Genomic DNA, 24,438 nt, shown 5'->3' on the forward strand with positions numbered 1-24,438 from the left:
ACTTTTCCACTTCTGTTTTGTAGAAAGGGAAAAAGACATGCTCAGAAGGCTAGGCTGAAACTTGTGGGAGCACCTCAGGGAAAGAGAGAATTAGAGGCTGTAAGAAAAGGCAGTCACAGGAGTAACTGCTGGAGCTCGCAGTTCTCAGGCCAGGCTGCACATCAGAATCTCGTGCACCTTTCAAAAATTCTACTTTCTCTTTTTATCAAAGTAGTACATGAATATTTTTTTGTTTTTTTAATGTGAATTAAAACATTCACTGGTGGCGCAGTGGTTAAGTGCGTACGTTCCGCTTCAGCGTCCCCAGGTTTGCCGGTTTGGATCCTGGGTGCGGACACGGCACCGCTTGGCACGCCATGCTGTGGTAGGTGTTCCACATATAAAGAAGAGGAAGATGGGCACGGATGTTAGCTCAGGGCCAGTCTTCCTCAGCAAAAGAGGAGGATTGGCAGTAGTTAGCTCAGGGCTAATCTTCCTCAAAATAAATAAATGTGAATATGGTTTTAAGTTAGTACTAAAGGATGCATGTTTAAAAAAAAAAAAATAAGCCCCTTGTTAACCTCATTCCTGTTCCTTGGAGACAGACATTTAAGTGTTTAAATCTTAAGTGTAACAGTTTGCTGGATTCTTATGTATCCACCCAACCCCACCCACATCAAGGTCTAGACCATTCCCAGCCCCTAGAATGCTTCCTAGTGCCCTTTCCCAGCTAATACTGCCCTCCCCTAAGAGAACCAGTGTTCTGACTTCTGTCACCATCACTTAGTTTTAAGACACCACTTTAAATTATTTTTGAGGTTTCCTCTAGTATTTGTCTCATTTCTAATTAATAAGTGTGAACTGCTAGTTCTTGGTTTGCCACCTTTGGACAGTAACTAGTAGCGTCCTACTGTGGCGGATCAGAAGTTCACTCATTCCCATTCCTCACCAAGTGAAGCCAAAAAACTCAGACTTCCAGGCCTCAGCACATCACCGCACCCTGGGCACCTGCATCTTTTATCCTCCACCAGTGATGCTAAGTGGCGCCCGTGCCCAGGGAGCCCCGAGTCTGGTACTTGGCCCTGATGCTGGGAGGAGTCGAAGGCTCCTGAATGCACCACACACAGGATGTTTACTTAGAAGGGCTTGGAAATGAGTTAAAATTGAACATGTTATCAAGCTTGAGGGGTAATTTGTAGTCCGAATAAGAAAACCATGAGAAAGACCGAAGTGTTTCTAAGATTTTTATTGCTTGTCAAGCGCACTCTTTTAGAACTAGCCCCCTTCTCCGAGACGGCCCAGACATTCAGTACAAGGTGCTGGTTTAAATGGACCAATGAAGATATCCCTGTTTGAAAAGAATTTGGATGCATGGTCTGACTTTAAAGAGGAAGGTTGGTTTGCACATTACAGTTGTGTTGAATGCTCAGCACCAAGATAAGATGCAGGTGCAGGCCGGAGTGATTAAACGAGCCCTTCGTCCCACCCCATTGCCACTCCCTCTAGCCCGAAAGCCCTTCACGGAACCCTGATACAGAGACATCTTCAGGCTGGTATCCCCACACGTCTCCCAGTGCCGTTCTCACTCCGACAGACCCCTGCTTTGCGGCGACTCCACCGACCAAGCAGGGGCTGCTCCCTTGCTTCTCCCACCCAGGTGGCCCTGTCCTCTGCATCTTCCCAGCCTTGGCCATCAGCTGGTCAGAGGTCCCGCGGCCCCACACGCCAGTCTCTATGCAGAACTTCACTCTGCGAGCCCTTTGCCAACTCTCGGGACAGGGAAGGCCCCTCCCTCTTCCTCTGCTGGGGACAGCCACTTCTCATTTGCTGTCACTGCCGCTGTGTCAGCTGTGTCAGCCATGCGCCCAGCTGCCTGGGAATGGCATTTATAGCAATGATGTTATCACTGCCAAATCCCAACGCCATAAAATGACAGAAAACTCATTTCATGGGCTCAGATGAGACCCAGATGGGGATCACCTGTGGTCGTTAGTCTTTCTGTTCCTCTATGACTGAGAGAGTGTGCCTGTGATTAAGCAGGTAAGGGAGAAAATGGGAAACGGCCATTTTAATCAGGGAGAAATTGAGGCTCAGAAATGTTAAAAAAGCCATCCCCAGGTCACCAAACAAATCTGCTTCAGAAGCTGGAGACTAAGTGGGCATCGAGACCCATGGCCACAGAAGGTCTCCTCCCCCTCGATGCGATCTTCCTGCGCCAGAAGTCCAGCTCTCTGGTTCACCCAGGAAGGGCCCCTAGAGCATGGAGCAGGGAGGCCTGGAAGCCAGAGTCCAGGCAAAAGCTGCTCCCGCTCTCAACTTGGCCTCCCCTGCGGGCGCTGCATGCCAACAGACTCAGGACAGCGGAACCCACATCACTCGGTCCCCTTGGCACAGACCCAAGGTCTTGGAGAGGTGCAGTCCAAAGCCACAAGTTTGCCTCTCTCCAGGCCCCCGCACTTGAGATCCGGCTCGTCCTCGTCCTCCACCGGAACTCTGGGGAAGGGCGAGAAGAGGGGAGGCACTCAGGATAACTGGGCCACCTGGCCTTTGCAGGCCCGCCCAGCATCCATGCCTGCTGCCTCTACCGGCCCGAGTCCTGCTTGCATGGCCACACAGGCCAGGGGGTCTGGAGAGAGCCCTGTGGTAGGAGCCATGAGAATGCCTCCTGGCTCCTCAGCTATGTGGCACTGGGTGAGCCACCAAACCTCTCTCAGCTGCATACCCCTTATCTGTAAAACAGTGTGACATTCCTGCCTGGGTGAATGCACTGGGGGACGCAAACAAGGGACGGGGCGATGGGGACCAAACAAAATCTTGGAGTATGGTCCTGAGCATGGATGTGGTCAGTCTCCTGAGAGGCCCCCAGGCTGGGGGTGGAGGCGGGAAGCTGAATCTGGGGACCAAGAAGGATCCAAAATGGCAGTGGGAGGAGGTGTCAGCAGAGGAGAGGGCCTCCAGCCCCTCTTTGGCACCTGCCGTCACTCTGGTCACACTGGGGAACCCACACTAGTGTGTTGGGGACAGAGGGGGCCCCCACCCAGACCCATGGTCACTCACAGCTGGGGTGGCAGGGGGGCCCCGTCGATCCAGTGCCAGCCCTGGGGGCCTCGCCGGGCCCCCACCCAGGAGTACTTGGTGACTGGGTATCTGCTCAGGAAGTCCTGAGGGAAAAAAAGCGGCTGCTCACTCTCCCCGACACCAGGATGGCTCACTTGGGGCTCTGTCCCCGTCCCCAGGCTTCTGCACGTTCCCTGCTCCTTAAGCCAGAGAAGCAACTGCTCAAGCCACCTTTCCCCAAACACCAGGAATCGGAAAGCTCTACTGGATGCTTGCTAGCTGCCAGGCACTGTGCTCAGGACTGGGGACCAGAAATGGGGTGATCCCATCTGAGCCCTCAAGGGGAGAGAGGATGTGAACACCAATCCCCAGCGAGCAACACACAATGGGTACTGAGAGGACAGGCGAGGAAAGGCATGAGCAGAGCTGGAGGCTACAAAGCACGTCCAGGTAATAGCGAAAAGCCTAACAGGGCAGGAGGCGAGTGATGGGGCTGCAAAGGCTGCAGCAGCAGACTGGGAGCAGATGGTCAACAATACAATTGCCAGCAGGAGCATACGTTAACGTTGTAACCGTTCAGCACAATACTATTAAGACCATTAAAAAAAAAGACAAGTATGAAGACCACAGAGCAATATGGGGAAAAGTTATGGTATGTGAAGGGTTATAGTAAGTGAAACAGCCGAATCAAAGTTGTGTGATTATAACAACGAAAAGGTAAGTATGCACATGGAGGCAGACACACAAGGAGCAACAAAAACCAAAACAAGTGTGTTAGAGAGGTATTAGAGATGATCTTTTTCTTTTAAATATTTGTCCTCAACGTCTTGTTTTTAGCAACAAATTAAAGCAAAAAATTGTACTTAAAAATTTTCAGCTTGCGAGGCCGGCCCAGTGGCGCAGCGGTTAAGTTTGCATGTTCCACTTTTGGCAGCCCAGGGTTTTCTGGTTCAGATCCCAGGCATAGACTTACGCACCACTTGTCAAGCCAAGCTGTGGCAGGCATCCCACATATAAAGTAGAGAAAGATGGGCACAGATGTTAGGTTAGGGCCAGTCTTCCTCAGCAAAAAAAAGAGGAGGTTTGGTGCAGATGTTAGCTCAGGGCTAATCTTCCTCAAAAGAAAAAAAAACTTCAGCTTGCAAAAACATGTTTCAGTATTCTAAGTCCCAATGCGGGGACTTGGTGGGGTGGGGCAGCAATGCTGGCACAGTCCACGTGAATCCAGTTTTTCTGGAACATAATTTGGTGCCATGAACGAGTGGTAACACCATTCCTATTGCTCGGCTGGGTGATTCCACTTTGGGGAATAAATCCAAGAACATAATGGGGAGAAAATGAACTTACCCAAAGATAACACAGTGCTATTTATAAAGAAAAAAATGGAAAGCTCCCAAATGCTCAGCAACCAGGAAATAACTAGGCAAATTATGAGATATCAACATGATGGAAAATTACAGTGCTGTTAAAGATGACAAGTACACAGAAAATGCAGTTATGCAAGAAAAGGTAAATAGGAAATCATGCCAAGTAAAAAAAATAAGCAGGCCACACCAGCAAATACACATCACTCACAATGCCAAGAAGCATATATTCACATTAGTGAAGATTACAAGTAGACTGGTATAAATGAATTTAACGTATGTTCAGTTCTTCCCTAGAAAATTAAGTTGGCAAAGACAGAATCTTTATATTTAACCCTGGGAATTAGAAAGCAAGCTGCAGTCATGACTGTCTCCTTGGTGCCATTCAGGTCTGTTTAAAGGTCCCTTCCTGCAGGGACACCGTGCTGACCCCCTCTAAGGTGAGCTCCCTCTGTGCTACCATAACCTGCATCGTTTAGAGCTTGGTGGGCTGCATTTCACCGGCTTGCTTATGTGTCAGTTTCCTGTATTAGACAGTGAGCTGGCTGTGGCTGAGGACTGGGAGCCTAGCTTATTCTCCACTGACCATGAAAGCCCAGCCCACAGGAGGCTAGCTCAACAAAATTGTGCTCGCTGCCAGTAACCAGCAAGGACCACAGGTCACACAGGGGCCATCAGGGCAACCATGTGCCCCAGAGGTGTCAGTGCAGACCCATCTTCTCCCCTCAAGGGAGCACCAGCCTGTTAAAGCTGAGAGAAGCCAGAAGCAACTTCCAGGCTGACGGTTGTTAAGCTTATCCCTTCTGAAATTCCAAAGATCAGACTGCAGATGAAAGGGGAGAGTGGTGGCCAGAACAGAGAAGGCACACACAGCCTTGCCTAGGTTAGTCATTTCCCCTCTGGCTGGACTCCACACGCTGGGGCCCGCGGGTAGGGGCCGGGCGGGGAGCTTGGGAGAGAATGAGAAGGACCCTGGGCTGGCTCTGGGGTGTGAGTCAGAGGGCAGAGCAGCCCCAGGCATCTCGCTGCCGTGGCTGCAGCAGATCTGGGGCTCCTGCTGGCCAGCACCGTCCTCCTGGGGCAGTTAGCTGCCTGTTCGGGAAGGCGAGAGGGGAGCCATCTTTGGGGAGAGTAGAGCTTTGGGGTCAGGCCACCCCATATTCAAATTCTGGTTCTCTGACTTATAAGTTATATGACCTGAGGCAAGTTACCCAGCCTTTCAGAGGTTCAGTGTGGTCCTCTGTAAAATGGAGGAGACATTTGTAATGAGGCCTGAGATCACATTATGAAGCCAAGGGCATGTAGTACACACTCATTCAAGAGGAACTGCCAGTCTGCGCTGGGTGGCATGCAAAGCTTTGTGCCCTGTCCCCAACACTGACCTCATTTAACAGCGTTGCTAAGAGGATCCAGCCCTTCTTTCTGTCCTAGCCCCAGGCCCTCTGGCTCTCCTTTCTTTCAAACTCTGTGCCTCCTGGTGACAGGAGCCATGGCCTGTCCCTGCCCCGCTCCATCCACTCCATCCAGTCCTTCTTTTCCTTGCAGCTCAGACCCCATTAACCTGTTCTCACTGTTAGCAAAAATTATGGTGTGAGAAAAGTGTTGTCCAGAGACATAAATAAGCTCCAGAAACTTCTGAGTAATTTATGGCTCAAAGGACGGCTCTGTTAGGAAGGCACAGACCCCCAAGGCCTCCACTCTCTTCAGCTGGTGCCTCTCTAGCTTCGCCACGAATGTGAGGGGGAATGTGAGCCTGAGCAGAACTTCCTTGAAATCTCAAATTATAGTCTGAAAATTAAGGTAAATTATTTCCTATGCCTTCATACATTTCTTTTTAAAAAATTGTGTGAAATGTGCACATCATAAAATTTACCCTTTGAACCATTCTTAGGCGTACAGTTCAGTGGCATTACGTGCATTCACTCTGTTGTGCAACCATCACCCCCATCCACCTCCAGAACTAAAACTCTGCACCCAAACACGGACTCCCCCTCCTCCGCCCCCGGCAAGCACCATTCTCCGTCCTGCCTCCATACATTTCTGCTTTAATATTTAAATGCTGTGAATGATTTGATTTTCCTCATGCTATGATGTATATTTACTCATGTTTTCCTCTCTGCAATCAAGAGGTGGCTTACGGTCCAGTGTTCATTTAAGGCGGCTTCTTCCCTCACCCATCCTGCACAACAAAGCTGCTCTCACACCAACGGCGAGTGAATCTAATGACTGCTGGTGTAGACGGCGCTGAAACGTCCTCCTTTTCTCTAACTGTGAGCGCAACCAGCTCTTGGGGAGGATGAGATGTGTTGATCCCAGGGCTGTGTGTACGGCTGGCACCTTGGCATGCCCCTGGGTTTGTGCATCCCAGCTCACGGAGCCTGGCCTCTGCCAGGGGGCCCAGCCCCTCTGCCAGCCTGTCCTTGGCTGCTCCTCTCCAGCCCCAGCTCAGTGCCTCCTGGAGCTTCCGGCCCTCGTGCAGAAGTCAGGAGGATTCCAGAGCTCCACAGTTAGCGTATTTTGAACTGTAACTGCCTGGGTCCCGAATCTTTGCTTTGGTGTTTTTGCAAGGAGCTTTTCAGAAGGAGCTTATCCAGACTTTGTGATATATTTTCTGAATACTTACTTGTGTTTCAAATGATTGACCCTGTTTGCTTCATTTTAAAAGAATTATCTCAAGCTCCATTTGCAACTTGGATGGTTAAGCCCGTCTTCCCCTTTGAGGACCCACCAGCCACAGGAAGGCCGTTTGCTCAGCCGAGGCCTGAGGTCATCCTGGTTTGAACCTGTCTGATGAGAGGCTGGAGGGCAGGGACCCTTCATTTCACTGGCTTTCTGATGACACTTGCTGAGCTCAGTGGGTCTGTCTCACGAGATGGGAAAATTATGCTGGCCTGCGAAGTCCCTGCCCGGCTCGGCCGCCCTCCCCAGCTCCAGGCCTCTCTAGGGACCTCCCTCCGCTTCCACTGGCCTTCATTTTGCAGATGCAACCGGGCTGGATTGTTCGTTGCAGGTGCCCGGGAAGCCTTCTCTGCACAGCCTGTTCTCATCTCCCAATTATAAGAACTCAGGGTCCGGCCCAGGCCCAGGGCAGAAACCGTTATGTGCACCCTGATCTCTTGTCTTCACTGGCTACCGTTCCTCTAGCATTTCTTCCTAATGATAGCACATAGTGTTTGTAGAACATTTAGAAGATTAAACAAAACTTTAAAGAAGAAGAAAAAAATTATTTGTAAACTTGCCCCCCAGTGGTAACCACTATTAAAATACGAGTTTGGGGCTGGCCCTGTGGCCGAGTGGTTAAATTCGCGCGCTCCGCTTTGGCGGCCCAGGGTTTCACTGGTTCGGATCCTGGGCACAGCGGACATGGTACCGCTTGTCAGGTCAAGCTGAGGCGGTGTTCCACATGCCACAACTAGAAGGACCCACAACTAAAATCTACAACTGTGTACTGGGGGGACTTGGAGAGGAAAAAAAAGCAGAAAAAAAAAGATTGGCAACAGTTGTTAGCTCAGGTGCCAATCTTAAAAAAAAAAAGAGTCTATTTCAGTGATTTTTGTTTGCATATATATTTACCATACTGGGATCACAGATTTGATTTTTTTCAATCTACACTGTGTCTTTTTCATTTCCCCATCTCTCCTGGGGTGACGTCCACCACCCTGTCCCTTTGACGTTGGGCTGGGCCATGTTATTCGCTTTAGCCAATGGGATGTTAGCAGGGATGACATGAGCAGAGACCTTAAATGATGCTTGGTTCTTGCCCTTCTGCCGTTTTTCTTATGAAGAGTTTCTCTCAGGAAGAAGGATGAGAGACTCATGGAGCAAATGCAAACCCAACCCACAGCCTCACGCTACGCCCAGCCAATCTGCATCCTGAAGCTGCATCAAACCCAGCCAAGATCAGCCCATCAGTGGTCCTCCCACAGACCAACGATCAAGAAAGAAATGCTTATTGTCCAAGTCACTGACTTTTGGGGTGACTTGTTAGCCAGCATTATTGTAGCAATATCTGACTAGCATACCCACTAAATGTAATTTCTTTTCTGTACTACCTCCCAGAGAATACACACGTTTCTCCCCCACAGACCTGCCAGCACAGACTGGGTCCTGGGCTCGCTGTTAACTGCTTGGCCACCAGGCTGGATGAGAGCAGCCTTGCTCCAGCCCTCCAGCTCCACCTCCACTGCTGAGATCGAAGACCAAACTGACGTCCAGTCCTCCCGCATTCACTTTATTTCTCCAGGCCTTGGTGACTTTTTCTATAATGTAGAGTTGGACTAGATCTTTGTGATTCCTTCCAACGCTGGGAACCTGTCATCTGTAAAGGTATCCACACCCTTCTCCTGCCCACCCCCCTTCTCACCTGGGTGTGGCTCAGCAGGGGGAGGGTAGCATGGTGGGCTGCACAGAAAGCCTGGCTGGCCTCCCAGGCCTGAGTGTCAGCAGAGAGGTAGTAGCAGTGCTCCTCGGACCACATCCAGCCCTGGGGGCAGGGCCGGCACCTGGCCCCTGCAAGGACAGAGACCACGGTGAGCACAGGGGAAACTGTAAAGAGCTGAATGTACGTGCACTGAAAAGTCAAAACACGGCCGCGCCTCGAGTGAGGGGGCAAATCTGGAGGCATGGAGCTGGCGAGTAGGGGGGGCAGGGCCCCCGGAAGCTGCACAGTTGGTACAGTGCACCAAGCCCCCGAGGGGCCTGCCTCCCACTGCTGTCAGAGAGCAGGCCATGTCCAGCGGGAGGAAGGAGCTTTGTCCTTCTCTTTGCTCAGCAGGCCCCGTGTCTTCATGCTGCATCTGCCCCGGGACGTCTTCTAATTCTCACAAAAGTGCAGTGAGGACTAGACAGCCGGGTGGTGGAGCAGGGGAGGAGAGGAGACCCCAAGGAGGCACCATACCTGCTCTAGAGGCCAGGGCCACGATGGCGACTGCAGACACTGCCAGGAGCAGGGCCATGACTATCAGGGCCCAGCGCAGGGACTTCAGGTACATGGGCAGCCCTGCGACAAGGAGGCACAATCAGGAGACACAGGTTAGGAAGAGACCCCCCCCCAACCACAACCAACTCAGAACCACACGGACTCATCCACAAGCATCACGCCCCACAGAGCACCCCATCAGCCCAAGACACCACGATAAACCACTCGATTTCAGTAAACTTTGTATTTGGGAGAAAAACACTAGGTGTTCCGCTTCTTAAATAGAAAGGAATGAGGGCTGGACGTTTGCCAGACCCGGGTTCAAGTCCCAACTCCATGGGCCCCTCAAGTGTGGCTGGGGTTTTCCCACTTTAACCCTGGAATCACACCGGCCTCTTCTCTCTCTCCAGGTCATGGGAGGCCTCTAAGGAGGCATTGTGCAGAGAGTGCCTTGCAGGCTGTCAGCCGCTCAAGGACCCAGGGGACCAGATGGCTGGAATGAGGCTGCAGAGGGTAAAGGAACTCCGGAGACAGGAGGACACTTCTGGAGGAGGGAGGGTACAGGCAAAGACTCCGCGAGAGGACAGATTCGAAGGCCACATCCCAGCACGTAAAGGGAATACCAGGGTGGCCAGAGGGGGAGACTCGGAAAATAAACACCGCAAATGCTTAAGCCCAGCCAGAGCATGACACCGGGGAGAAGAAGAGGGGACCCTTCTCTCCCAGAGCCCCTGCTGCAAGGGGCCCAGGACCCCCCACAGTCTGGAGGATAAGGGTCAGCAATGCCACATAATTGTTGTGAGGGTCCTAAGAACTCAGTCATCATATTTGACAAAGCCTGAAACAGCTGAAGTAATGCTGTAGCAAATATTTTATTACTTTGAAAAGACTAATTCCATTTTAAACCCACATGTATATCATATATACCCACACATAAACGTGCACGTGTGTACGGTACCCACACATATGCAAAGACAACACAATTCCAAGGTTTGCCACAGACCTTCAATAAACCTTTTTAATAAAGGTTTCAATAATAATTGAACTTTAAAAGCACAGGCACTTTTGAAATCCTCATTTTCCCATTTGTATTAGAGAAAATGCTCGCTTCAAAGACTGGAGAAGTGTGTTATACTGATACCTGAAAAGTTGACATGCCATCTGTGACCTTTTTTGGAGTTTGTTTTTTTAAAATACATAATCTGCGTCTTAAAGGGATTTGACCCAAATTTCCATTGACTGATAAATGGATAAACAAAACGCAGTATATCCACCATACAATGGAGTATTACTCAACCATAAAAAGGAATAAGTGCTGGTACATCCTACAACACAGATGAACTTTGAAAACATTATGGTAGGTAAAACTTGCCTGTCACAAAAGGACACATATTATGTGAGTCTATTTTTATGAAATGTCTGGAATAGGAAAACCCACAGAGACAGAAAGTAGATAAGTGGTTACCTGGGGCTGGGGGCTGCGGTGGCGGGGGATGATAGCTAAAAGGTACAGCATTTCTTTCTGGGGTGATAAAAATATTCTAAAACTGGCTGTGGTGATGGTTACACGACTCTGCGAATATGCTAAAGACCATTGAATTGTGTAATTTAAAGAGGTGAATCGTGTGGTGTGTGAATTATAGCTCAATGAAGCTGTTACCAAAACAGGGATACAAAAATGCTTAAAATAAAAGATACAGGTAATTCGAGTCTTAAAATAATAAAAGCAGAACTAAAAAGCCTGGAGAAGAATAGGAAAATAAATCCATCAGTCACCTCAGTAAATAATTATTGCGTCTGAACACTAAATTCAGCTCTGACCTTTCAGAAAACAAAGCAGTAAAGAAATACCAACGGTTGCAAACATTTCACACACCTTCTAACGTAGGGCTGCAGTGCTGACCTTGGAAATGGACCCCTACAGAGCCTTCTGTCCCCCTCAACTTCCAGGCAAAGAGAAGTCCCGCCCACCCCCTTTCAAAGGCAATTGTAACACAAATACAAGTCTCCTTGTAAACACATGAAACTCTACATGAAGCTAAAGTCCCCTTTAAACCCCGTCTTGTCCCTACCCCAATCCTGGACCTTCTCCTCTTTAAATCGAATTCTCTCAGTGCCTGCAAACCCACCCAGTCCAGTTCCTAAGGGGCTTCAGCCACACCTCGAGAGAGCAGTAACATGGCGATGATACTATACGTCCCCTTCCTCTCCAGCATCTTCCCTTCTGCCTTCTTCTCTAGCATCCACCCAACGTCCTTTTCAAGTCTTGGACTGACATCTCTGAATTGACACCCTCTGCTCACTTTCCCACTGCTCATCCCATCTTCATTTACTACATTTTGACTACCTTCCTACCCTGCACCTGAAACACCCTCTGCTTCCTCCTAGTCAAATCCCAGGGCGCGGGTGGAGTCAGGTTTTGGAGGACTTAAATTTTATTCAATTGGGGGTGGGGCATCTTAAAAAATATAACACAGAGTGACGTCAGCATCATGGCTGAGTGAGCTTTCCTGGTAATCTCTCCCCTCCACCATACAACAAAAAAGACATTCATACTCCAAGATCCAAACACAACACAAAAGACATTGGAGAGACCCACACAGCCATATGTCAGAGGGCGGAGAGGCTGGAGCCCCCGTCAGAGGTGGAACGGGGTAAGAGAAAACTTTGCTCCCTCCCCAAAAGACTGCGATCCGGGACTGCGGGCAGCCTCTAACAGGGAAGGAACAGGGCAGGGGACATTCATTCATGGGAACATCAAAGCTCCCCAAGTACCCTGACAGCCTAGGGGAAAGCCCCCTACCAGGATGAAAGCTAGCACAGGGGTGAGCTCATCAAACCAACACCCCAGGAGACTAGCTAGTGAAGACAGAGCGAGAAAACCCCAAGAGCACCCCTAAGAATGCTTGCCTGCCCCCTGACCTGCCCAGTGCCAGCCCCAGCGCCTGGGATCCCAGCAGAACGCAGAGGGCTCAGAATACACAACTCTTGACCCCCACCGAATGACAACAGGCAATAACTGTGACCAAATAATACCAGATGCGCACAAAATGGAGCCACGCCCTTTAGCAGTATCAAAAATTATAGTAAGTCTCCAGACCAGAGAGAAAATGACAAGTACCCAGAAATCAGTCCTGAGGACACAGAAATATGTAATCTAAATGACAGAGAATTCAAAATAGCTATCATCAAAAAACTCAACTAGTGAAAAGAGAGTGCAGAGAAACAATTAAACGAGTTCAGGAGCTACTTCACAAAAGAGATTGAAACTATAAAGAATCAGTCAGAAATATTAGAGATGAAAGACATGATAGAAGAGATAAAAAAAAATACAGATTCCCTGAAAGCTCAAGCAGACATCACAGAGGAGCAAATAGGCATAATCGAGGATAGACATGTTGAAATGCTCCAGATAGAGGAGGAGAGAGAACTAAGACTAAAAAGAAACGAAGAAAGTCTCTGAGAAATATCCAACTCAATTAGGAAATACAACATAAGAATTATAGATATTCCAGAGGGAGAAGAGAAGGAGAATGGAGCAGAAAATTTGTTGAAAGAAATCACAGCAGAGAACTTCCCAAACCTAGGGAAGGAGATGGAAATCCATGTGGAAGAGGCTACCTGATCTCCTAAATATGTCAGTGTAAAAAGACTTACTGCAAGGCATAGAGTAGTGAAACTGGCAAAAGTGAATGACAAAGAAAAAATACTAAGCACAGCAAGGCAGAAGAAAATAACCTACAAAGGAACCCCTATCAGGCTTTCAGCGGATTTCTGTGAAATCCTAGGTTAGGAGAGACTAGAATGACATATTCAAATCTGAAGGACGAAAACTTTCAGCCAAGAATACTCTATCGAGTGAAAATATCCTTCAGATATGACAGAGACATAAAAACTTTCCCAGATAAACAAAAGCTAAGGGAGTTCGTAGCCACGAGACACCCTGCCACAAGAAATCCTCAAGAAGGCCCTCATACCCGAAAAAAAAAAAGGGAGAAAGGGGTCACAAAGCACAGAGTAAGGAGATAAATAGGTAGACCAAATCAGAAAATCGTAGCTATACACCAGAACAGGTTAGCAAATACTCAAGAATACCATTAAAGATAAAGGGAAGGAAAACATCAAAAAAAAATATAATCTTGTCATTTTAATCACAAACTCACAACACAAGATGGAATAAGATGTGAGAAAAACAACTTAGGTGAGGAAGAGGAAAGGGACTGAATCGGTTTAGTCTAAGGAAATAAGAGGCCATCAGAAAATGGGCTATCTTAGCTACAAGATTTTGCGTACAAACCTCAAAGTAACCACTAAATGAAAAAGCAGAACAGAGACACAAATAATAAATAAGGAGAAACAAAGAAACACAACATAAAAAACTACATAACTCAATTGGTAGACCAAAATACACAGGATGAGAAACAAAGGAAATGCAGGAGAACCAGAAAATGAGTGATAAAATGGCAGCATTAAGCCCTCATATATCGATAATCACCCTAAACGTACATGGATTGAATTCTCCAATAAAAAGACACAGAGTGGCGAGATGGATTACAGAACAAGACCCAATGATGTTCTGCCTCCAGGAAACACATCTCGGCTCCAATGACAAAGGCCCAGAGTGACGGGATGGAAGACGATACTCCAAGCTAAGGGCAAACAAAAGAAAGCAGGTGTCACAATACTTATATCAGACAAAGCAGACTTCAAGATAAGAAAGGTAAAGAGAGACAAAGAGGCACAGTATATAATGATCAAAGGGACACTCCATCAAGAAGAAATAACACTTATAAATATCTATGCACCTAACAAAGGAGCACCAAAGTACATAAAGCAACTATTAACAAACCTAAAAGAAGATATTAATAACAACACAATAATAGTTGGGGACCTCAACACTCCACTCACATCAATGGACAGATCATCCTGACAGAAAATCAACAAGGAAACAGTGGAATTAAATGAAAAGCTAGACCAGTTGGACTTAATAGACATATACAGTGTTCTCCAACCCAAAACAGCAGAACATACATTCTTCTTAAGTGTGCACGGAACATTCTCAAGGATAGACCATATGTTGGGAAACAAGGCAAGCCTCAATAAATTTAAGAAGATTAAAATAATAACAAGCATCTTTTCTGATCACAATGCTATGACACTGTAAATTAATTACAAGAAAAAAGCTGAGAAAGGGACAGAGATGAGGAGACTAAACAATATGCTATTGAACAACCAATGGATCACTGAAGAAATTAAAGGAGAAATTAAAAATATCTGGAGGCAAATGAAAATGAAAACATACCATACCAACTCATATGGGATGCAGCAAAAGTGGTACTACAAGGGAAATTCATCACAATACAGGCTCACCTTAACAAACAAGAAAAATCCCAAATAAGCAATCTCAAACTTCACCCAACTGAATTAGAAAAAGAAGAACAAACAAAGCCCAAAGTCAGCAGGAGAGAAATAATAAAAATTATAGCAGAAATAAACGCTATTGAAACAAAAAAGACAGCAGAAAGGATCAATGAAACAAAGAGCTGGTTCATTGAAAAGATAAACAAAATTGACAAACCCCTAACCAGACTTAAAAAGAAAAAAAAGAGAGAAAGCTCAGATAAATAAAATTAGAAATGAAAGAGCAGAAATAACAACGGATACCACAGAAATACAGCAGATTATAAGAGAGTACTACAAAAAGCTATATGCCAACAAAATGGACAATCTAGAGGAAACGGATAAACTCTTAGACTCCTACAACCTTCCAAAGGCGAATCAAGAAGAAACAGAGAATCTCAATAGACCAATCACAAGTAAAGAGATTGAAACAGTAATCAAAAGCATCCCAAAAAATAAAAGCCTAGGACCAGATGGCTTCCCTGGAGAATTCTACCAAACTTTCAGAGAGGACTTAATACCTATCCTTCTCAAGCTATTCCAAAAAATCAGGAAGATGGAATGCTTCCTAATACATTCTACGGGGTCAACATCACTCTGATACCAAAGCCTGACAAGGACAACACAAAAAAGGAAAACTACAGGGCAATATCACTGATGAACATAGATGCAAAAATCCTCAACAAAATATTGGCAACCCACATACAGCAAAACATCAAAAAGATCATACATCATGATCAAGTGGGATTTATTCCAGGGATGCAGGGATGGTTCAATATCCTCAAATCAATCAACGTGATGCACCACATTAACAAAATGAGGAATGAAAACCACATGATCGTCTCAATAGATGCAGAGAAAGCATTTAACAAGATCCAACAGCCATTTGTGATTAAAAAAAAAAAAAAAAACTCTTAACAAAATGGGGCTAGAAGGAAATTACCTCACAATAATAAAGGCCATATATGACAAACTCACAGCCAACATCATATTCAGTGGGGAAAAACTGAACACCATCCCTCTGACAATAGGAACAAGACAAAGATGCCCACTATCACCACTCTTATTCAACATAGTACTGGAGGTTTGGGCCAGAGCAATTAGGCAAGAGAAGGGACTAGAAGGAATCCAAATACAGAATGAAGAAGTGAAAGTCTCACTGTTTGCAGATGACATGATCTTATATATAGAAAACCCTAAAGAATCCATCGGAAAACTATTAGAAATAATTAACAACTACAGTAAAGATGCAGGGTACAGAATCAACTTACAAAATCAGTTGCATTTCTATACTCTAATAACGAACTTACAGAAAGAGAACTCAAAAATACAATTCCATTTATAATCGCAACATAAAGAATAAAGCATCTAGGAATAAATTTAACTGAGGAGGTGAAGGACTTATACAATGAAAACTATTAAGGCATTATTAAAAGAAATAGATGATGACATAAAGAGATGGAAATAGATTGCATGCACATGGATTGGAAGAATAAACAGAGTTAAAATGTTCATACTACCTGTAGCAATCTACAGATTCAACCTACAATTCTATGCAATCAGAATCCCAATGATATTCTTTATTGAAACAGAACAAAGAATCCTAAAATCCATATAGGGCAACCAAAGACCCAGAATTGTTAAAGTGATGCTGAGAAAAAAGAACAAAGCTGGAAGCATCACAATCCCTGACTTGAAAATGTACTACAAAGCCATAGTAATCAAAACAGCATGGAACTGGTACAAAAACAGGCACACAGATCAATGGAACAGAACTGAAAGCCCAGAAATAAAACCACACATCTAGGGACAGCTAATCTTCAACAAAGGTGCCAAGAACATACAATGCAAAAAGGAGAGTCTCTTCAATAAAAGGTGTTGGGAGAACTAGACAGCCACACGCAAAAGAATGAAAGTAGACCATTATCTCACGCCATACACAAAAATTAACTCAAAATGGACCAAAGACTTGAGGACAAGTCCTGAAACCATAAAACTCCTGGAACATAATATAGGTAGTACACTCTTTGACACCGAACTTAAAAGGATCTTTTCAAATACCATGTCTTCTCAGACAAGGGAAACCAAAGAAAAAATAAACAACTGGGACTTCATCAGACTAAAGAGCTTCTGCAAGGCAAAAGAAACTAGCATCAAAACAAAGAGACAACCCACCAACTGGGAGAAAATATTTGCAAATCATATATCCAACAAGGGGTTAATCTCCATAATATATAAGGAACTCACACAACTGAACAAAAAAAAAAACCAAACAGCCTGATCAAAAAATGGGCAGAAGCTGTGTACACACATTTCTCCAGAGAAGATATACAGATGGCCAATAAGCACATGAAAAGATGTTCAACATCACTAATCATCAGGGAAACACAAATCAAAACTACACTAAGATACCACCTTCCACCTGTTAAAATGGCTATAATCACTAAGACTAAAAATAACAAATGTTGGAGAGGTTGTGAGCAGTATATGAGGGAAGCCTCATATACTGCTGGTGGGAATGCCAACTGGTGTAGCCACTATGGAAAACAGTATGGAGATTCCTCAAAAACCTAAAAATAGAAATACCATATGACCCAGCCATCCAACTACTGGGTATCTACCCAAACAACTTGAAATCAACAATCCAAAGTAACATATGTACCCCTATGTTCACTGAAGCACTGTTCACAACAGCCAAGACATGGAAACAATCCAAGTGCCCATCGACTGATGACTGGATAAAGAAGATGTGGTATATATACAATGGAATACTACACATCCATAAAAAAGACAAAATCATCCCATTTTCAACAACATGGATGGACCTGGAGGGTATTATGCTAAGCGAAATAAGCCAGAATGAGGAAGACAAACACCATGTGATTTCACTCATATGTGGAATTATAAAAAAATGCATGGACAAAGAAAACAGTTCAGTGGTTACCAGGGGAAGGGGGGTAGCGGGTGGGCACAGGGGGTGAAGGGGAGCACTTGTGTGGTGACAGACAAGAAATAACATACAACTGAAATTTCACAATGATGTAAACTATTATGAACTCAATTAAAAAATATCTATCTTTCTATCTATATCTATATAACACAAACTTCCAAATACAAAGTTCGGTACAGGGACTCAGAGGGCTCCTGCCAGCTGGAGGCCTGCTTCTGTGTCATCGCCTTCAGGTAAATCTACTTCTGCTGCCACCTCTGCTCCTCCCAGGGCCTGAGCACACTGGACATCACCCTCTCCTGGCTCCAGTTTCTCTATGCACTGAGCACTGACAACATTCTTCCTTCTGCCCCACCACAGTCCTAACCACCTTTGGGGTTCCTAGGCTGCCCCACCTTCTCCAAAAGACACCTTCACCCACAGCCTCTGTTCTCATTCCTGGCTCCCGTCCTCCCTCCCTGTTCCCCTCCTGGCACCATCCTAGACTGCCTCGTGCTTATTTATGAATATATTCCCCCCTGTCCAGATTGAGAATCCTGGACGGCAGAGGCCAGGGCAGACACTGCCTCATATCCTGCACACCTGGTGCACTGAGCACAGTCTAGCAGGGGCCAGGGGGCTGGCAAAGACTGAGATCCAGCTCCCGCTTAGAGAGCCGGGGACTAAGACATGTGTACTCTGAGAGGGTTAGGGCCGTTCACTTAGTAGTTATTTATAGAGCAACATGCCAGGTGTTGGGGATTCCATGAAAGTCTAAACTCCACCTCCATGCGCCCAAGGGGCTCAGAATCTAGGGGAGGATACTGACAAAAAGGTAACTATACCACCTGTGAGGAATGCCACAGTCGGGCCGCACCAGGGCCGGCGGGAGCATGGAATAGGGACATCTAATCCATCCTTGGGGACCAGGTGAGGTGACTCTAAACCAACACCTAAGGGGGAAACATTCTCCATCTGAGGATCCAGCTCTTGCTCCAGTGTTAGGCTCTCTGCAGTCTGATTTCTCTTTTAGGCTGAGCGTTGCCATCGAGAACATCCTCTGAGTCTTTGATGCCTCAGCCTATAGCTCGACAGCACCTTTGTGACACTTGCCCAAAAAAGCAGAGAAGAGACAGAACATTGACATTCCCAACCCTCTCCACAGGGGCTTCTGCCCTCCCGGATTCATAAGGTCCTCCTGCGAATCAGCTGGGTATGGCTTGGGCAAGTCCTGGTGTCTGGGCTGTGCTTTGGCCCCCTTGTTGAGTGACCAGCTTGATCCAAGGTGGGAAAGGCCACCACAGGCAGAAACCACTCCTCATCCAAGCAGCATGCCTCAGCCCTGCACCAGGAATGCCAAAGTCCCTTAATCTCACATTTCCCAGAAAGCAAGCCCAGAGGGCGGAGCATCAGCATGCACTCGCAGTATTTTGTCTGGCATCTCGCCCTCCCATCCATTCGTCTTCACATCCCTTGGTCACCTGCATCACCCCCAGAGCACTGACTCAACGTGGTAGCACTCCCTAATGGTCCAGTCCCAAAGTCTGCCTCTCCCCTGATGCCCCAACAAACATTGGACACTGCTGACCACACTCTCCTGGAAACTCTCTCCCTTTTCTGCTTCTATGCTTCCTGATGCTCTTCCTACCACCTACATTTTTCTTTGCCAGGCTGTAGCTTACCTTGTCCCTTTAAATAACATCTCTACCTGGAACTTACAAATGCACCTTCTTATTTATTTCTCCCACACTTCTTCCCCCGTCTCCATTGTGGAAGGATAACACGCTCTATCATACAGCCACCCAAGTCAGCAACTTCGGCTCATCCCCACTCCTCCCATTAGCCCACGTTCATCAGCCCAGCTCACTAATTCTACCTCTCGAAGCCTCCCTCCCACCTCTGCCACAGATCACGACTTTATCATCTCTTCTTGGGCTACAGACATCACCTCCTAACATCTCTTATTCAGTCTCATGCCTGCCCCATCCTTTCTCCACATGGCTGTCAGAGCTCACTTTCTAGAATAAAAATCCAACCACGTCACCTCCCCCCTGACTCCTCATTTCCTTATAATCCCACCCTTTTTAGCCACAGACTGTTTACTATCAATGTGATGAAAAGCTATAAACTCGCTGTGGTAGAGAACAATGTCCCCCTAAAAATGTCCATGTCTTCATCCCGGGAGCCTGTTAATATGTTAGGTTACGGAGCACAGGAGAATTACGGTGGCGGATGGAAATAAGATTTCTAATCTGCTGACTCTGAGATGGGGAGATTATCCGGGACTTTCTGGGTGGGCCCGATGTAATCACAAGGGTCCTCATAAATGGCAGAGGGAGGCAGAGGAACAGGACAGTCAAAGAGATGGCAGGGGAAGAAGGATTCAGCCTGACAATGCTGGCTTTGAATACACAGAGGGTCATGAGCTAAGAAACAAGGTGGCCCCCACAAGCTAGAAAAGGCAAAGAAACAGAATCTCCCACAGAGCCCCAGAAAGGAACACAGCCCTGTTGACAACTTTAGACCATCCGGCCCAACTCAGACTTCTGACCTACAGAACTCTAAGATAATAAATTGGGGTCATTTTAAGCCTCTAAGTTTGCGGCAATGCGTGACAACAGCAATAGAGAACTAATAAACCCAGCAGGCAGAAAATGTGCTCACACAAAACTGCAAACGTTTCTGAGTGATCCGGGTCCCTGAACTCTACTCACGTCTAAGAACCCCTGGCGCAGAGGTCCTCAGGATTTGGGTCCTGGCTAGCCGGCCTGTCCTTCCTCTCACCGGGCCAAGCTTCTGGCAGGCTGCCTGCTGGGCAGGCCTCTAGCCCCTCCCAGCCTCTTTCCTGTGTCTCTCCGGCTAGAAACGGCCTCTAGCACCTCTAACCCCTACTCACCTTTCAAAGCTCAGCTCCTGGAAGCTTTCCCACGCCCCCAAGTTCACCGACCACTCCCTCCTGGTTCCTTGTTCACAACTGTTTATAGCTTTTTCAAGCTCTTTCTTCTTCTCTGCCCTCCCCGCAACCAAAGGATCCACACACCCTAGCACAGTCTGGCCTGTAGCTGCTGAGGGGATGGGGTCTGGGGCCAAACGCTCCTCAGGATACGGCGGAGGGAAAGAGGGAGCCCATGCCCTCGGGAGGTCGGCGAGCCTGGAGGCAGGAGCCAAGGCTACTTCCGCCCCGGCTGCCGCCACCGTCACGTGATGCTGAAAGATTTCCCCCGCCTGGAACTCCTTCCACCTCTACTTCTCAAAGATGCTGCGCGCAGACAGAACGTGCGAGTTTTTGAGGGAGGTGGGGCGGGGAAATAGTGGTTGGATTCTTTTACCGCAAATGATTTGAATTACAATTACGTAGGCCAGAATGTTACTGATTCTAAGCCAGAGAGGCCAGGTGGGGTGGGGGGATCGGGATGGTTGTCTGGGTCCCCTAGTCCCTCCACTGCCCAGGGGCCCAGTGCCGGGTGGAAGGGGCGGGGGGCTGGTTCTCAGGCTGCGTGAACCCCCCGGCGGGGTGCGCTCCGGGCGCCGCGCGCACTTACCTACGAGCGTCACGGCCCGGGGCAGCTTCCAGTCGCAGTCGGCGTCGGCGCGCGGCAGCAGCACCGCCTCCTCCCGCTTCTCCAGCCCCAGCTCCCGGCAGCGGCAGCGGCACGTGGGGGAGCCCGGGGACTCCGCGCGCCCCTCGGCGGGGCTGGCCCGGCCCTCGGCGTCGTGGCCACGCTCCGCCCGGGCTGGGGCCAGCGGCGCGGCCCGGCCCCACGTGCCGCCCGGTGACAGGAGCGGGTAGGCGGGGGAGGTGTGGCGGGAGAAGCCTGGGGACTCGGGCACCGGCACGGTGAGGAAGCGCGTGGAGGGCGCGGGCGAGGGCGCGCGGCTGCCACCCGCCGCGCCCACGGGCTTCACGCGCACGTCCACCTGCAGTTCCATGGGCGCCCAGGCGCCGGGCGCCGGCTCCCCCTGCGCGGCCCAGGGCGCCAGCTCGGCCCCCGGCGCCTCGCCGTCCCGGGACTGCTCGGCCGCGGAGGGGCCCGGCGACGGCGGCTCGGGGCCGGAGGACGTCTGGCGGCGGAAGGCGCCGTAGCCCAGGCTGGGCGGCGGCACCCGCAGGAGCGCGGGGCGAGGCGAGGGCAGCTTCCTCCCGCCCGACAGGTCCTGGCCCGCGCCCGCCGCCTCCTTCGCGGCCCCGGCCGGGATCGGGCTGCTCGCGGGGCTCCCGGGCCCTCGCTCTCCCGCGGGGACCTGCGGCTGCTCCAGCTCGGGCACCTGGCTTCCCAAGGGCTCCATTGGGACCTCGGCCCCGGCTTGGCCTCCTCCCGATGCCACCCGGGCGCACTCCATTCGTTGCGCGGAGCAGCCGAGAGAAGCCGAGCGGAGCGCACCGGGCCGGGGTACGCAGCCAGCTTCCCTCCCGCATCTGGGTGGGTCGAGCCCCGTCGCCGGAGTTGTGCCGCCGCGCCCCTTACCGTCAACCCCCTTCCCCGCCCCACCCCCGCCCCCGAGGACCCCGCTGAGATTGGCTGTGGGTAGGACTCCTTGGCCACGCCCTTCAGGCCACCGGCCCCACCTTTCCTTGGCACAGGGTTTAACCGGTGGGAGGCAGCGCTGCGGAGCCAGCCAGGCACGAGCGACGCGTGAGGGCGACCCCGGAGGCTGGCCTGACCCTTCCCTCTTCTTTGCCCCCACCCCACTCATTTCCCCCTGTAGCCCTCGGCCGTTATGCTGATTTTGAGAGTTACACCTGGGGCGGTGAGCCTTTGGCAACTCTGGAGAGATCCTGGGACCTCAGAAACATCAGCGGGTCCGAAGGTACCGGGGGCGGGGGGCTGCAGAAAAGCAGCAGAGCTGGTCGTTCTGACAATGTAGTGGGGGAAGGGGCACCATACTGAGAGGATTCCCTCACAGCAGAAGTCCCAGGGCAGCTACTCTGCAGGCCTGACTCCTACTAACTTAACTCATTAAAGACTGAGGAAGGAATAAGCATAAAAATGTGTATTTTCACCGGGAGAGGAGCCTGGTCGCGGGCCAGCATGGTGTAGTGGAGTACAGGGTTCCCAACCCTGCCCAGCAATCTGAATAGCATTTTTAAAAATACAGATTCCTGGCTGGGCTCGACCCAGAACTACTGAATCTCATAAGGGGATGAGGCCAATGGCATGTGCATCAATGCCCCAGGGTAGGACAGATGGATAAAATACGGGCCAATCAGTTAAATCTGAAATTCAGAGAAACAAGAAATAGTGTTTTTTAGTATAAGTGTATTCCAAGTGTTGTGTGGGATATACTTATTTTAAAATTATTTCAAATAGAATATGATTAAATTATTTAAAAATCCATTAATTGTTATTAATAATTATTAAATTATTAAAATAAAACTAAAATAAAAATTTAAAAATTATTCATTATCTAAAATTTAACCTGTCTCCTATATTTTTCTTTGCTAAATCTGGCAACCCTACTTCAGGGACGACTTCTGGAGTGGTCTCAGGAGCAGCAGGCCTGGAAAGGACCATGGCCTTGTTACTCCTGGGGGAGGGGAAGGAAGGAGAACGCGGAGGGAAGGCTCTTAGGAGGGGGCTTAAACTACTGGAAGGGATGCTCCTTGAGGACAAGTAACTGAGAGAAAAAGTTCAGCGGAAAGAAAGTGCTATATGAAGACGTTGCACATCTAACCCCTTCAAAGACCCAGACTACAGATTTAATGTGGGGACATGTATACACATGAAAATGCATTTTAAAAGATGTGGCATGATATACCCCAAAGTGAGAATAATAGTGGATTCTGCTGTAGATTGTTTGGGGTGGGGGGGGGGCGGATAGTCTAGGGGCCTTTAACCTTATCTGTAATGTTTCCACTTTCTAGAAAGAGAATGTATTTACGCATATTCTTAAATAAAAATTCAATTTCTTTAAAAAGATGGCATATTGTAAGTTATTTTTTGGACTAATAAAGATTACTGTAAAAATTCATGTTGTTCTTAAGGAAGCAGAAGTAATGAATATAAACTCCCCTTGTGACTGTATATGTAAAGGAGACCTATGGTGTCCAGGACTCCCTGGTCAGGGGAAAGTTGTATATATTAAGATGGGAAAGAATTGTGCGTTCACGTGTGAGGAGAGGAAACCAATAGAAAGGAGTGATTAAAAGCACCTAGTAGAGTAGGGGTGACTAGTTGAGCCGAAGAGATGGGGTGGGCATGACTGCCCCCCCAGGGCACATGTAGGGGAGCCAGGCCTGAAACGAGGAGGGAGGGGTGTGGCCATCACTGTTTCTAAGTGAGGGGATCAAGAAGTTGAGTGAGTTCTTGCCTGCTGAGTTATGCATCCTCTGTGAATTAGGAGGTAATATAACCTGGGTGTAAGGTTGTTCAGAGTGAGAACAGTGACAATTTAGAATGTTCTCTTGGGGAAATGTGGCATAAGATTAGGGGCCACAATGAGGGCCCAGCAAAAGCTGGAGATTGCAAACACATAGCTGAACCAACCCACAAGGTTGTATGAAACAGACTTACAGAGCAGTAAAGAGTTTATGCTGTCACATTTCCGTCCTTGAACACAGTGGACCTCATCCCCGTCCCTTAAGAATTGATAAAACATGGTCGTCAAGGTCAAAACCACAGTTTCAACTATTTAAGAAAAAACGGTGCCCCAATTTTTCCATTCACGTTATGCATAGTCTACAGCAAAGCCTAGAGCTAAAATTGGTTTTGGTCAATGTCAGATTTATTCCTCTGAAGACCCCCACGTCCCCTGCCTCTTTCACAGTTTTTAGGACTATATCTGCTTTGGTT

General features: G+C 48.2%; 1 protein-coding gene and 1 long non-coding RNA gene across 7 annotated transcripts; one reads left to right on the forward strand and one right to left on the reverse strand.

Annotated features, from left to right (window-relative positions):
- Nucleotides 1-1,210: 1,210 nt before the first annotated feature.
- KLRG2 (killer cell lectin like receptor G2) lies at nt 1,211-22,114 on the reverse strand. Of its 6 annotated transcripts, XM_070617894.1 has the most exons (6): nt 21,190-22,114; nt 13,825-13,967; nt 9,298-9,399; nt 8,764-8,909; nt 3,037-3,140; nt 1,211-2,472 (listed from the first exon to the last, which is right to left on the reverse strand). In XM_070617894.1, exons 1-6 carry the CDS (start codon nt 22,062-22,064, stop codon nt 2,352-2,354), a joined length of 1,491 nt encoding a protein of 496 aa, XP_070473995.1. In that variant the 5' UTR covers nt 22,065-22,114; the 3' UTR covers nt 1,211-2,351. The 6 variants fall into 6 exon arrangements, with proteins under 6 accessions (XP_070473995.1, XP_070473996.1, XP_070473998.1 ...); XM_070617895.1 differs by lacking the exon at nt 3,037-3,140; XM_070617897.1 differs by lacking the exon at nt 13,825-13,967 and having other exon boundaries at nt 21,190-22,109.
- Nucleotides 21,926-23,563, forward strand: LOC139083083 (uncharacterized). Its single transcript, XR_011539638.1, has 2 exons — nt 21,926-22,038; nt 22,355-23,563. It is a non-coding gene; the product is annotated as an uncharacterized lncRNA (long non-coding RNA).
- Nucleotides 23,564-24,438: the final 875 nt, after the last annotated feature.

Source organism: Equus przewalskii, chromosome 4 (genome assembly GCF_037783145.1).
Source record: "Equus przewalskii isolate Varuska chromosome 4, EquPr2, whole genome shotgun sequence".
Taxonomy (NCBI): Eukaryota; Metazoa; Chordata; class Mammalia; order Perissodactyla; family Equidae; genus Equus; species Equus przewalskii.

Excerpts from the sequence above, each read along its gene's own strand:
- KLRG2 (XM_070617894.1), bottom strand. The coding sequence starts at position 22,064 with ATGCGGGAGGGAAGCTGGCTGCGTACCCCGGCCCGGTGCGCTCCGCTC. Across the intron at positions 9,400-13,824 it reads TATTGGAGAATTCAATCCAT|GGCTGCCCATGTACCTGAAG; the intron begins GTACGTTTAGGG and ends TCCTTGTCGCAG. Across the intron at positions 2,473-3,036 it reads GCCCCCCTGCCACCCCAGCT|AGTTCCGGTGGAGGACGAGG; the intron begins GTGAGTGACCAT and ends GCCCTTCCCCAG.